The 13,292-nt window shown below is 38.7% G+C and overlaps 1 protein-coding gene across 1 annotated transcript; it reads right to left on the bottom strand.

Moving 5' to 3' along the window:
• Positions 1-7,772: 7,772 nt before the first annotated feature.
• Positions 7,773-13,145, bottom strand: LOC134656267 (geranylgeranyl transferase type-1 subunit beta). The gene is made up of 5 exons (XM_063511785.1): positions 12,827-13,145; positions 12,263-12,390; positions 10,777-10,950; positions 8,974-9,137; positions 7,773-8,312 (listed from the first exon to the last, which is right to left on the bottom strand). Exons 1-5 carry the CDS (start codon positions 12,931-12,933, stop codon positions 7,830-7,832), a joined length of 1,056 nt encoding a protein of 351 aa, XP_063367855.1. The 5' UTR covers positions 12,934-13,145; the 3' UTR covers positions 7,773-7,829.
• Between the last annotated feature and the right edge of the window lie 147 nt (positions 13,146-13,292).

Raw genomic sequence — 13,292 nt, 5'->3', positions numbered from 1 at the left:
CCCAAACAAAGAAAATAATAAATAATCTCTTGCAAACCCGAAAGACATCGGTTGGGATCGAAAGCCGACTCTAATAGTTTAATTATGCATTCGGACCGAAATTTTCTTACTTCCATTAATTAAACAAGAAAACAGATCGGCTAGATAAGGGGCTATAAATCTAAATGATGAATAGGTGAGCTCACTCCGAGGATCAGAATTGTAAATTGCTTATTTGTGCGTATTTGCGACCGCCGATGCCGATGGATTCAGGCATTCGGGGGAGATAAAATATCCGAATATTCAATGGTGCCGTATTAGAATTTTTATCAAGAATACATCTGCGCTGCGAGCGTTACTATTTTTTTATATTCAACAACTTTATAAAAAAAGATTAACTTTTATATTAAGATAGAAAACTACATAAATAAAAAGCCTCGTCCTCGACATGCGTGTACAAGGTTGACAAAGTTTTTATTTAACCCCTTGTGCTATTTATTGATGGAGTGGAGTGAAAATAAGCAAGCGAGAAAGTGCAAAATTTTACGAGTGTCAAAAGTGGGATCTGAGCGTTGCGAGGTTTTCATATAGGAGAGGGAAGAGGGACTAAATTTTGAAAATCCGAGTGAAACACAACGATTTTCATCGCACCCATGCACGCAATAAAAATACTAACAGTATAATATTTCAAATCAAATGCAAATGAACGTTATAAAATAATTTATCATTCAAAATCATCACTTTGTAGTACTAAGCCAAGGAAACAACTTAAACTTTTCATCATCAACTTTCTTATCAGTTTTTGAAGAATAAAAAGAGCCTTTACAGACTGGTGAAATAATACGAGGGGCGTTCAAAATATTATCGGTATTGATATCTTACGACCTCTTCTAAAATTTCTTTCGTTACTGGCCGCTAAGGTTTATTCATTGACATTAAAAAAAAGTATAATTCGAACCGAGATAGTCTTTTGTTTTTCTGCAATTGCTGAACAAACATGAACATCCTGTGCGAATTGACAATGTTAACTAAATTAGAACATCGATGCGTGATAAAATTCTTGACAAAACAGGGTAAAAATCAAAAAACCATAAAAGAGGAAATGGATTGTGTTTACCGTGAGTCTGCTCCTTCTTTATCTACCATTCAAAAGTGGTCAAGCGAGTTTAAACGCGGAAGGGAGAGTATTGAAGATGACCCTAGACCTGGCCGGCCTGTAGTAGCTACTTCACAAGAAAATATTGATAAAGTGGAAAAACTTATATTGGAAGATGGTCGAGTGAAGGTAAAATCTATAGCACAAGTAACCAATCTCTCTATTGGTACCGTACATGATATTATACATGACCATCTTAATATGTCAAAAGTAAGTGCAAGATGGGTTCCGCGAATGCTGACTCGGCTTCAAAAAGACATGCGTGTAGCTTGTTGTTCCGATTTTATTGACCTGTGCGGTGAAAATCCTGATGAGGTGCTGCAAAGAATAGTTACTGGAGATGAAACCTGGGTTCATCATTATGACCCAGAGAGTAAACAAGAGTCCATGCAGTGGCACATTAAGGGTTCAGCTCATCCCAAGAAGTTGAAGGTCATCCCTTCAGCTGGCAAGGTCATGGCCACGATATTTTGGGATTGTGAAGGAGTATTACTAATCGATTATAAAGAAAAAGGTGTAAATATCACAGGACAGTACTACGCTAACATTCTACGTCAATTAAAGGATGTAATTAAAGAAAAAAGGCGAGGAAAGTTAACCAAAGGTATTCTGCTTCTGCATGACAACGCCCCCGTCCATACTGCTCATATTGCCAAGGCAGCTATTGTTGAACGTGGGTTTAAAACTGTTACTCACCCACCGTATAGTCCGGACTTAGCCCCCAGCGACTTCTTTTTGCTCCCCAATCTTAAAAAGGATCTGCGTGGAAATAAATTTTCTGACGATGAAGCATTGAAGGCGGCAGTGGAGGAGCATTTTTACACGAAAGATAAAAAATATTTTTACGAGGGATTAAAAAAAATAATTGATCGATCTTTTAAGTGTATGAACATAGGGGGGGAGTATATTGAAAAATAAAAATATCAAACTTTTCGTACTTGTTTGTTTTCATTCTCATACCGAGAATATTTTGAATACCCCTCGTATTTTGAGCTGAAAAAACAAAACTTTTTTTAAAGTCACCGATTTGATATTTTTTTGTTGTTTTAGAGATAACTGAATGCAGTGTAGGTACATGAACTGATTTACCAAGTTATAACTATACAAATTAAAATTATGATTATTTAATTGTAGTAGATAGGTACTAATTACTCTTCATTACGATACTTATCTTATGGATATTTGTCTCTGAATTAAATTGATTGATTTGAATTACTTATTTAATTTTAACATCGGTGGATAATACCTTGTAAACTTCAAAACAAGTGGTAACATAAATCCAACTTTACAATTATGAAACTCACAGACAGTTTACAAAGTAGGTACAAGTACTTACACAATACTAGGAAATTAAATTACTTACAACAGGCGCTCAATAAATTATTATCTCGCTACGAAAGTAATTAGGTAGGTACATCCTAATAAAAGGGTTGAAGTTTGTAATCAGGTATGCTAATTTGGAGAACTTCGGAGTGAAAAAGAAAAGTTTGTATCCCTATTAAACCCCATTGTTTCGCAGTAAGCGAAGAGTTATTAATAGTAGAAGAGTAAAAATTTAAGAAAAATTCGTGCTACAAATTGGACAGCTTAAATATAGTTTGACAAGAGTCGTTTGGCAGTGGAGAATAGGCAGAGAGAATCCTACTGCATTTTTCTTATATTAGCGACCCGCCCAGGCTTCGCACGGGTTACAAAAACCTTAACAAATTAGACACCTAAACCTTCATCAAGAATATATTACTCTATTGATATCCGTTCAGTAGTTTTTGAGTTTATCGCGAATATACATACAAACAGACAGACACGGCGGGGGACTTTGTTTTATAAAGTGTAGAGATTATAGTACCTACCTATTATACTTAACCCCAATAAACAAGGATGAGTACAGTTTTTTTTCTACTGTTACTGAAAAAACATGCACTCAACTCTGGTTTTCAAAAATTAACGTTTGACAATTTCAGTAAGGTACTACAAAAGATTTAGCGCCGTAATCGCCGTATAGCGCCATTTATGCCTGGCTCGGAAACACGTTTATTTAGCCTTTACACCTCTTCTACAATCAATAACTCTCTGGCAGTAGGTATTATCCGCGATGCAGCAGGAAAACTACGAAACGATGGGAGTTACAAGTTACAACTTTTTCATAAAACGATTACGGGAAAGTTGGACAATGCGATTCGTTCGGTGATTGCGGCGTAGAGTCGGCGAGGTAATTATCTAATATAACGCGCCCGCGACTTTGTTGATGTAGAAATCGTTAAAACTTTCGACCCTATTTTCACCACTTCGAATAACGAAATTAATAATTTAAAAATTGATAATCGAAGGGATAATTAAAGAAAACAGGACTTATAATTAAGTTTCAAATTTACCTCCGACGATAAAATCCCTTTTACGTAAATAATAATGTGTATAAAGGTCGTGAAAATTATCATTGTTAAGTACTTATATTTTTATGTTTTATATCCCAAGGTTTATTCTAGGAAATAAACATTTCTATTATTTCCTAGAATATTAATATATACTTACGTTTTTATTTTTATTTTTTAATGAAATTAATAAATTAACAGGTAAATGTACATTAATAAAGAAATAAACTAACTTAACTAAATAAAACTAAATTAAAACTACGTTATATAATATTTATTATATGCCTATCACTGACCAACCAATTTTCTGGTAAACGCATAAACTTGACGTCGCTAGAAATACTAATAGCAAGAGGCAAGAAATGCTAGCGATTAAGGTATAAGGCATATGTAGGTACTTACCATCAAAATCGAGTGAAAAATACTTGGAGGCATTTGAAACTTTGTACAATGTAAAATCAGGAAAAACGCTCAGTCTTTCTCGGAAAACGTGTTTTTAGCTTACTTAAATGAACTGGCGAATAAGTACAAGCCCGGCTCGCTAGTGCATTTATTCGACGTTATAACTATTCGTCACTGTAGGTTCCGTCACACAGGCGCGTTTTCCGAGCGGGGCGTGAGCGGGACGCGCCGCTTTTACATATAAAACGCTCACGCCCCGCCCGGAAAACGCGCCTGTGTGACGGAACCTTTAACCTTATAGAAATGCACAAATGTTGATATAACACGTAGTAACCGAGCGCGCAGTTCTCGTCTTTGGAGGTCAAAGGATAAAGCTAGTAGAAAGTATATTACATAATCAATGAAACCACAAATTAAACGGTAAAAATCTTTTGTATTTATTTATGTAAAAACAGCAAATAAATGCGTACACAATGCAGGCACCAACTTTCACTGCGCATCACCTAGCTAGGTATAACCTGTGTTTCCGTAGGTAAATGGAATAAGTGATATTAAAACAATTCATAAACTAGTCGTAAATTTACTAGCATAAATTAAACACGTAGCATAAATTTGGAATACTTAAATACAATCGTTTATTCAACAGTGGCCTTACGAGATACGTGATAAATACAGCTTAGACATAGCAACAATATCTAACTTGAATGCCACAGGCGAATAACAACGGTACGTCATCGAAAAGCAGTCAGAGGGGCTACCGAGAAAACCGGAATTCGCAAATTGCGGGCATCTTTCTCTTTTACTCCAATGAATGCGTAATAAGAGTGAACGAGAAAAATGCCCGCAATTTGCGAACTTCGATTTTCGCGGTTATAGCCCAGAGCTTAGTAAGTAAGTAAGTACATAAAAGATCTGGGTTATGTACTTATGTAGTTAGATGTTTTAAGATAGGTAAGTATCCGATTACCGATACCGTAATCGTTACTTAATAGTAGTTCTAGTTCAGGCCTCATTCGCACGAGCTCATTCGAGAAGGAGAAATGGATACATATTGTGTGGGTAAGTATTTATTCACACGATGGCGGTGCCGCTTTTTATCAAGCGTTGTTGGATTTTCGACTTTAAGCGTTGGTCGTTAAATCGAATTTAGCTTACGGACGCTTTAGCGAACGGATTCAAAAAGCGCGTTGAATAAGCGCTCGTGCGAATGAGGCCTAGTTAACACAAAAGCGCCGTGTATCAGTTCTTCCAGTGTGTCACTGGGCGCTACCGCACTATCTTAAAGGCCGTAACAGACTATCGCACCGCACCGTGACCTTGGTGCGTCGCACCCATATGTGAGAGCGAGAAACAGATATCTCTTTCTCGCTCTCACTTATGGGTGCGACGCACCAAGGTCACGGTGCGGTGCGATAGTCTGTTACCACTATAAACCGTAATTGGGCCCCATACATGCCACGACTCCTCTCTTTCCGCAGAGACTCTAACAAGCGGCTTATTTTACCCTATTTATAATGATAACAAAGCGTTTCAGTGTAAATTTATAGATATTTCCTAAGTTTAACCAGTTAAGAAGCCTCGTTAATGTTTAAAAACTAGTTTTGGGGCAAGTTAAATATATAAAAGCTATAACACACGGGCGTACCGTCCCGCGACTTGGTATGGTTCGGTGCCTGTTCGATCGAGTGGAATGTGGTTCGCCGTACGTCCGTCAAGGACACATCTATGAGTGAAAACGAGAAAGCGATAAGCTAATCGGACCAAAGTCGCGGTCCGGTACGCGCGTCTGTTACAGCTTTGCAGCGCAGGAACAAAAATATACAAATTATACATGCGAAGTACCTAGTTAAAAAAATGGGATAAGATTTCTGCCCATCAGTAGGACAGGGACACTAAAATAAAATAAGCTAACAAAAACATGTAAATATAGTATTATCAGACAGGTAAATTCGACGAACTGAAAGTCATAATTATACCTATAAAAGCTTATAAATTACATAAATTTGTGCAATAATTTCATAAATACCTAACTACAACAATACTGCCGAATTTCACACAACTTATATGGCACAGGACACAAACATACGTTGTACAAAAAGTGCTTTAAGTGCTATACTATTATAATCGTTGTTATTTCTGAGTTTTGAGGCAGAATTATGCAGCACCTATAGTCCTACATATTTAAGGTCGCTGCATACGATCCGTGATTTTTACCGAAACGGTGAAAGGACTAATTTTGTACGTACCAGGCTCTCGTTTTAACTGACTACTGTTATTTTAAACTATAATGTACTACGCCATACATTTTCTATGCAAGCAAATAACGAGCGTTCCATACTATTTCATATGAGCATTACTTTATAGTAAAAAAAAACAAGTCTATACGCTTCGTACGGAAAATTAAGATCACGTAAGTGTATTAACTTGTCTTTTCACAGGTTGCCATGGATGTGGTCGCTTGGGTCACTCTTTAAATCCTGGTTTTATGCCATTTGTTATAACCAAACTTGCACTTTTGTGGTAGTTATAAGCGCTTTCCACATGAGCCATCTATCAAGCACGATAATATAACGTGGCACGAGAGTTCTGTTAACAAACTGTGCTACTGTTATCGACTAGTTGACGGGACAGAATAACAACAATAAATAGTTGATTCACCCACGTAACGTATGCATCGACCTTTAAGTACTTATCCATAGTTTATAAAACAAAATGCATTTCATACAGGAACATTGAACATTAAAATTTAAAATACACATTAATTTACAAAAGAGACAGTAGAAAACATAAAGTTAAAGTATGTAAATGATCCATAAAAATAAGATCTAGTGGACCGCGAGCCACGTACAGATTTCCATGACCAATCGCCTCCCGGGCGATAACTCGTATATTGGTTAACGGCTATGTATGGTGATCCCTCATGGACGTCAGCTGCCGCTCCGTTGGTGGGTTGAGGAATGGCAGCCACCGAAACATGTAAAAAAATTAAATAAATTTTGTCATCGCCTCCCGTTTGATACTTTGTCAGAAGATAGTTTAGATGTTATTATAAATAAAAAAAACCGTCAGCCGGTTGTATAGTGGTGGAAATACCGTCAGCTACTTGCATAAACATGTAAAAAATAAGCGCTGTACCTTTTTATTAAAGTAATAACTAAATCATGAAACTTTGCATGTAGGTTTTTCGCAGGCATTTCAATAAACGCCTTACGGATTTACGGACATAAATGGTAGGCGCGTAATATTTACATGTTTATGCAAGTAGTTGACGGTCTTTCCACCGCTATACAACCGGCTGACGGTTTTTTTTTTATTTATAATAGCATCTAAACTATCATCTGGCAAAGTATCAATCGGGAGGCGATGACTGAAAAAAATTTTTTTTTTTACATGTTTGGTGATCAACCGACGGCCTTTCCACCGCGATACAACCGGCTGACTATTTTTTTAATTCATGATAGCACCTAAACTATTATGTGACAAAGTATCAAGCGGGAGGCGATGACTGACGATATTTGCTCCTGGCCCGCGGTCTATAGAGATATATCACTAAGCAAAACAAATTTTCATCTAAATACAGACCCATATGCTATTTAATACAGATTTATTTGTGCCAGCTTCGCGTGATTCGCGAGATTTACAATTATGAAACACGTTACAATATCTTACTAATCTGATTTTAACAAGATAACAAGATATTAAACGCAGTATACACGAAATCGCGCGTCGGGGGCGTTGCCCTATCAAGTTATTTGTACCTACTTTCATATCTTTCTCTTCAAATTCACCTTATCTAAACATGTGTAGATCTTATCTGGTTGCAATAGTCTACAAATGGTTAGACAACTGTTTTCATAAAAGTAGGCAAACCGCTCGAATTTTCCACGCGACCCCACGTATTCCACGCCTAACAAACTATGCCACTATGACTCCTTAGCCCATTGTTCGTGTAAACTCTGCAAATGCTCGAACGCCCGTTCAGTGATATTTAGGGTCGGCACAATCTTCAAAAGCCCCTTCTCGCCAATTAAACTGAGCCCGGCTAAACCTAGATAAGTGTGCATCGGATCCGTGCAAGTGTCCGGCCATTTTGAGAAACCGCCGACGATAACGTCCTGCGTTTCGTACACGTAGCTCCTGTTGCTTCCGTAGTTGGTGTATTTTAAAGTTTTGAGTATTTTAAGCGATGCACCTACCCAGAAACTGTAGCAGGTGTCGACGGGTTTGTTGGGTCGGCCTTGGAAGCCGTCGGTCTGGCGGAGCACTAGCCAGCGCTTGAGGCCGTCGATATGTTGGTCGGAGAGTTTGTGGAGTTGGTCGGTGAGCTTTAGGGTGGCGAGTGCGCAGTACGTGGTGCCGCCGTGAGACTCCAGCTCGGGGCACTGGGCGATGCCGTAATCGTAGCCCTACGAAAAAAAAGCGGCCAAGTGCGAGTCGGACTCGCGCACGGAGGGTTCCGCACCATCAACAAAAAATAGAGCAAAACAAGCAAACGGTCACCCATCCAAGTACTGACCCCGCCCGACGTTGCTTAACTTCGGTCAATAATCACGTTTGTTGTATGGGAGCCCCACTTAAATTTTTATTTTATTCTGTTTTTAGTGTTTGTTGTTATAGCGGCAACAGAAATACATCATCTGTGAAAATTTCAACTGTCTAGCTATCACGGTTCGTGAGATATAGCCTGGTGACAGACGGACGGACGGACGGACAGCGGAATCTTAGTAATAGGGTCCCGTTTTTACCCTTTGGGTACGGAACCCTAATGAGATAGAGTCCTATCAAGCTAACGCCACAGAATAAATAATAGTACTAGGTACAGAAGATTCACTCTCTAACAAAACGCGTCTATTACGACAGTTATGACCGCCAGGGGGCGCAAGCGCGAGCTGGCGTCCGTCCCGTAGCGGTGCGCGGCAACTACTATGGCTAGGCACCAAAATTGGTGTGGGCCGCATGTACTTGGTAGGTAGGTACGTGACGAAATCTCGGAGTGAGCCACGCCTGCTAACGCTGCATGGCATTGGCAATGCCAACGTGTGGCAATGTCCTTAGAAAATTACTTACTATTGACTTGATGATGTAGTCGGCCGCCTTTTCCTTGTCGAATCCAGACCAGTCGTCGAGTATGTAGCTGATGCAAGCTGCGCAGTACACGAACCTCATGTCGGACTCGCAACCTGAAAGGGTCGCTGCGAAGTTGCCTTCGTCTGTCTGAAGTGCCTTTACACCTGGAACGGTATATCACTAATCACTACATAGTATAAAACAAAGTCGCTACCCGCTGTCTGTCTGTACCTATGTATGCTTCGTCCCGCTGTCTGTGTATGCTTCGATCTTTAAAACTACGTAACGGATTTTCATGCAGTTTTTAGGGTTCCGTAGCCAAATGGCAAAAAACGGAACCCTTATAGATTCGTCATGTCTGTCTGTCTGTCTGTCCGTCTGTCCGTCTGTCTGTCCGTCCGTATGTCACAGCCACTTTTCTCCGAAACTATAAGAACTATACTGTTGAAACTTGGTAAGTAGATGTATTCTGTGAACCGCATTAAGATTTTCACACAAAAATTATTGAAGTTGAAGTTGAAGTAAAATGTGTGTCCCCCCCCCCCTGTAACTTCTAAAATAAGAGAATGATAAAACTAAAAAAAATATATGATGTACATTATCATGTAAACTTCCACCGAAAATTGGTTTGAACGAGATCTAGTAAGTAGTTTTTTTTATACGTCATAAATCGCCTAAATACGGAACCCTTCATGGGCGAGTCCGACTCGCACTTGGCCGGTTTTTTTAAATAGATAGACTGATTCAAAAAGAAGGTTTAAGTAATTTGTTAACTCGTGCGAAGCCGGGGCGGGTCGCTAGTTTTAAATAAAACGTTTTGTCTATCAAAGGGCTTGGAACATTGCTGTACCCTTGCAAAGTTCATAGCTGATCTATATTTTGATGTAGGTACCACCGTATGTACAATTTTTTTTAAATTTAAAAGTGGAAAAATTACTGTCTTGGGTGAGCTAAGCTTAATAGCATCGTTCGCAGACGTTTCTGCTTGTTAAAAATTAAAATTAGTATGTACAATTGTTACAACATACCTATGTTAGCAATAAATGACTGATTACTGAACATCAATCTGAATCTAATTTGGTTTAATTTCACTAAATTTGATTTTGATTTTTGAAATACTAAAATGATAGTTAAATTGCCCCAATTTGTCCAATCGATCTATCATTTTAGTACAAAATTGTTACTACGTCTCCGTTTCAATTTGGGCAGAAATGGCTTCGTACGTCTACTACTCGTCTACAGGTCGCATTTCACAACGGATTCTCATGAAATTATGTAATAGGGAGTATCCCTGCAATGTTCTGCCGCCAGAGTGCAGCACTAGTGCACATCCTAAACCATAGAGTAACTTATACATACATACTACAGTTTTTCGACAAGTTTTCACTACACTGATGCATCAAGGCGGTTTGTTTACAGGTGGCGAAACGCGAACATCGAAATTTCGTTATCTGCCTCTATATCAATCGAATATGAAAGAGTGATAAAGAGGCAGACCCCGAACTTTCCATTTTCGTGTTTCGCGGTAAAGTGTCATTCAATAGAACTTGCTAACTATGTAAAGAAAAGTTGCTAGGAAATTGACACTTCAGTGTCAATTTTAGTATGGCGGTTTGTTTACATAGTTAGCAAGTTCTATTGAATGACAGTTTAGGCCCTGTGGTTATGCTAGTGACGCCCTCTACGCAGAGTTTTGCGTAATATTCCCTATTGATATTTAGTATTTTTTTTAAATATTTCAAATAGGCTCTCATTCATAGTAGCTGTGTACTTGTGTAGCTGGTATATAAAAACAGAGTGCACCTTCTACTAACGCCTTCCGGTTGACTCTGCTAAGGTCGTCCCCAACTGTGACCAGGGTACACAGCGCAGTATAAGTCATGGCGAGGTGCCCGCAGCGGTAGTGCGCGTTTTCCGGATGTAGCTCCATGTTGATGGTTGAGGACCCCTGGAAACCGCACATCGACATGTCCCCAGCTGAAATACGATAAGAAACCAAGGTTATTAAAAGTAGCTCTCAGATTTCATTAGCAAACCACAATATCAGTCGTGCGATTCACTGAAAATAAGGCCTTCACCACACGAGGCGTAGGCGTGAGCGTCGCGTAAGCGTGGCGTGTTATGAGAGAGGCGTAGAGTTCTGGGCACCAAGCATCGTTCTGTTTGCATACAAGTTCTTCACGCTTACGCCTGTCGTAATGACGACAGAGATCTCACACGCTATGCTACGATTACGCTTCGTGTGCGGACTTGTTTGAGATTGTACGTGCGTGTATTACGCCACGGTTACGCTTACGCCTCGTGTGCTGAGTGCCTAAGGGTTGGCTATGTAAATTCGCATTTAGAGTCAGAGGGGCTACCGCGAAAACCGAAATTCGCGAATTGCGGGGATCTTTGAGATCTTTCTCTTTTACTCCAATGAAGGCGTAATTAGAGTGACAAAGAAAAATGCCCGCAGCCCTGTGTGGAAAGAGAAGAGTCGTAGAATGTATTGGATCCCATACATTTCACGACACTTCTCTTTCTGCACACACTAGTACACATCTTTGCCTTATAACTAATATTTAAGTAATCAGAATAAGTGCTACAACATATTCAAACTTGTTTTTGGTAGGTAATTTAATTATCTTATCGTGCTTGTGGTTTTAAGTACATTTACGTTAATTGTGTCATGACCAAAGTAATGTATTTTACAGCCATAAAAGTAAAGCAAATCTGCTACTTAATATAATAGAACTATATAAATACTACAAGCTACTTATAATCTTCTACCAGCCATATAAAAGCCAAAGCCATTAAAATGATAAGAAACTACAATGTTTACTCAACAGCACACAATACCACTCACGTACAATACAAGGCTGTGTAAATACATTTATCAACATAAATCATGTTTATTTAATACACCAAACAATCAGAGGTACTCAGTACTTGCTTTTTGAAATATAGGGTTTTTATCCCACTGCCTTAGTTTTTACTATAATTATGTGCTTAAAATACCGGCCAAGTGCGAGTCGGACTCGCGTTCCAAGGGTTCCATATATTAAGTCCGACTCATGCTTGACCGCACATTTCTAATAGGTTTTCCTATCATCTATCTATAGGTACTTAAAGAATTATTTTGTGATTTTTTTCCAAAATTGTAGACCCAGTAGTTTCCGAGATAAAGGGGGGGGAATGGTCGGACAGACATACAGACGCACAAGTGATCATACAAGGGTTCCGTTTTTTCTTTTGAGGTACGGAACCCTAAAGACATGTACAAAACAAGTAAAACATGAGCACTCACTCTCTTTATTAGGGTGCACTTGAAGATGGTACAGCCACTCTATAATCCGGGACCGGAGCTCCACAGACATGGATGTGATGGAGCCCAGAACATCCAGCCCGGCCACGGAGAAATATGCTATTGTTACCCTGAAACACCAAATACATTTTATCCTTGTTGTCATATGTTCATAGTAATTTGACACTTATTGTGATACTTCCAGTCTCTGACTATAATGTCTGTCTGTCATTTGAGACATCACAAAATCATAAACTGAGAGTTTCCTGCTTGTACAGTCAGCCGCAGAGAGAGGGACCCCTCTTGCAAACAGATTTTTATGCAGGGGGGTCTCCTCTCTCTGCAGCTGACTGTACATCACATAGTAACAAGTACATATTAAAAATCAAGTACATAAAATAAAGTTATCAAGAAAATAAAAAGCACATGTTTTTAGGCACATGTAAATAATATATTTGTTAGCCTTTATTGGCTGCATAATTAATAAAGCAATAAAATATGTAAGCAAAGTGTTTGCTACTGAAAAGTTCAACAATCTCATCAATTAGAAGTCACAATTACACTTGCCTTGTAGTATCATGTGAAGACAATGATGAAGGCAAAATATCTAGGAACCGCATGAAATATTTCACATGTTGCCTGTGGGCCATTTCCAAGTTTTCTTGGTTACTCATGATGTTAACTTCTCTCCTGAATGTACAACCGGGTGAGATATAAAAATGTTCCAACCGAAACGATCACTAGCTTCTTTGGCAATGTACTGACTGATACAGCGTGAGGCAGTTTATTTACTAGTAAATTTAATACATCACTTTATCATTTTTTAAATAGTTTAATACTTTAATCACGGCTAATTCACATTATCCTGCCTCTTATTTTTCATAAGTGAAGGGCGAGGAAATGATAGCGGAGTGAAGTAACTGTCAAAATATAGTCCAAACTTAGGCTAAATCATTATAATTACATCGACATCATACACTTTCAGAGTGTATGAACATGTATGAATACGTTATTTAACAGAAAAATGAGATTT

This window comes from Cydia amplana, chromosome 18 (genome assembly GCF_948474715.1).
Source record: "Cydia amplana chromosome 18, ilCydAmpl1.1, whole genome shotgun sequence".
Classification (NCBI taxonomy): Eukaryota; Metazoa; Arthropoda; class Insecta; order Lepidoptera; family Tortricidae; genus Cydia; species Cydia amplana.
The sequence above is the reverse complement of the archived record's forward strand: the minus strand, read 5'-3'. Positions and strand labels throughout refer to the sequence as shown.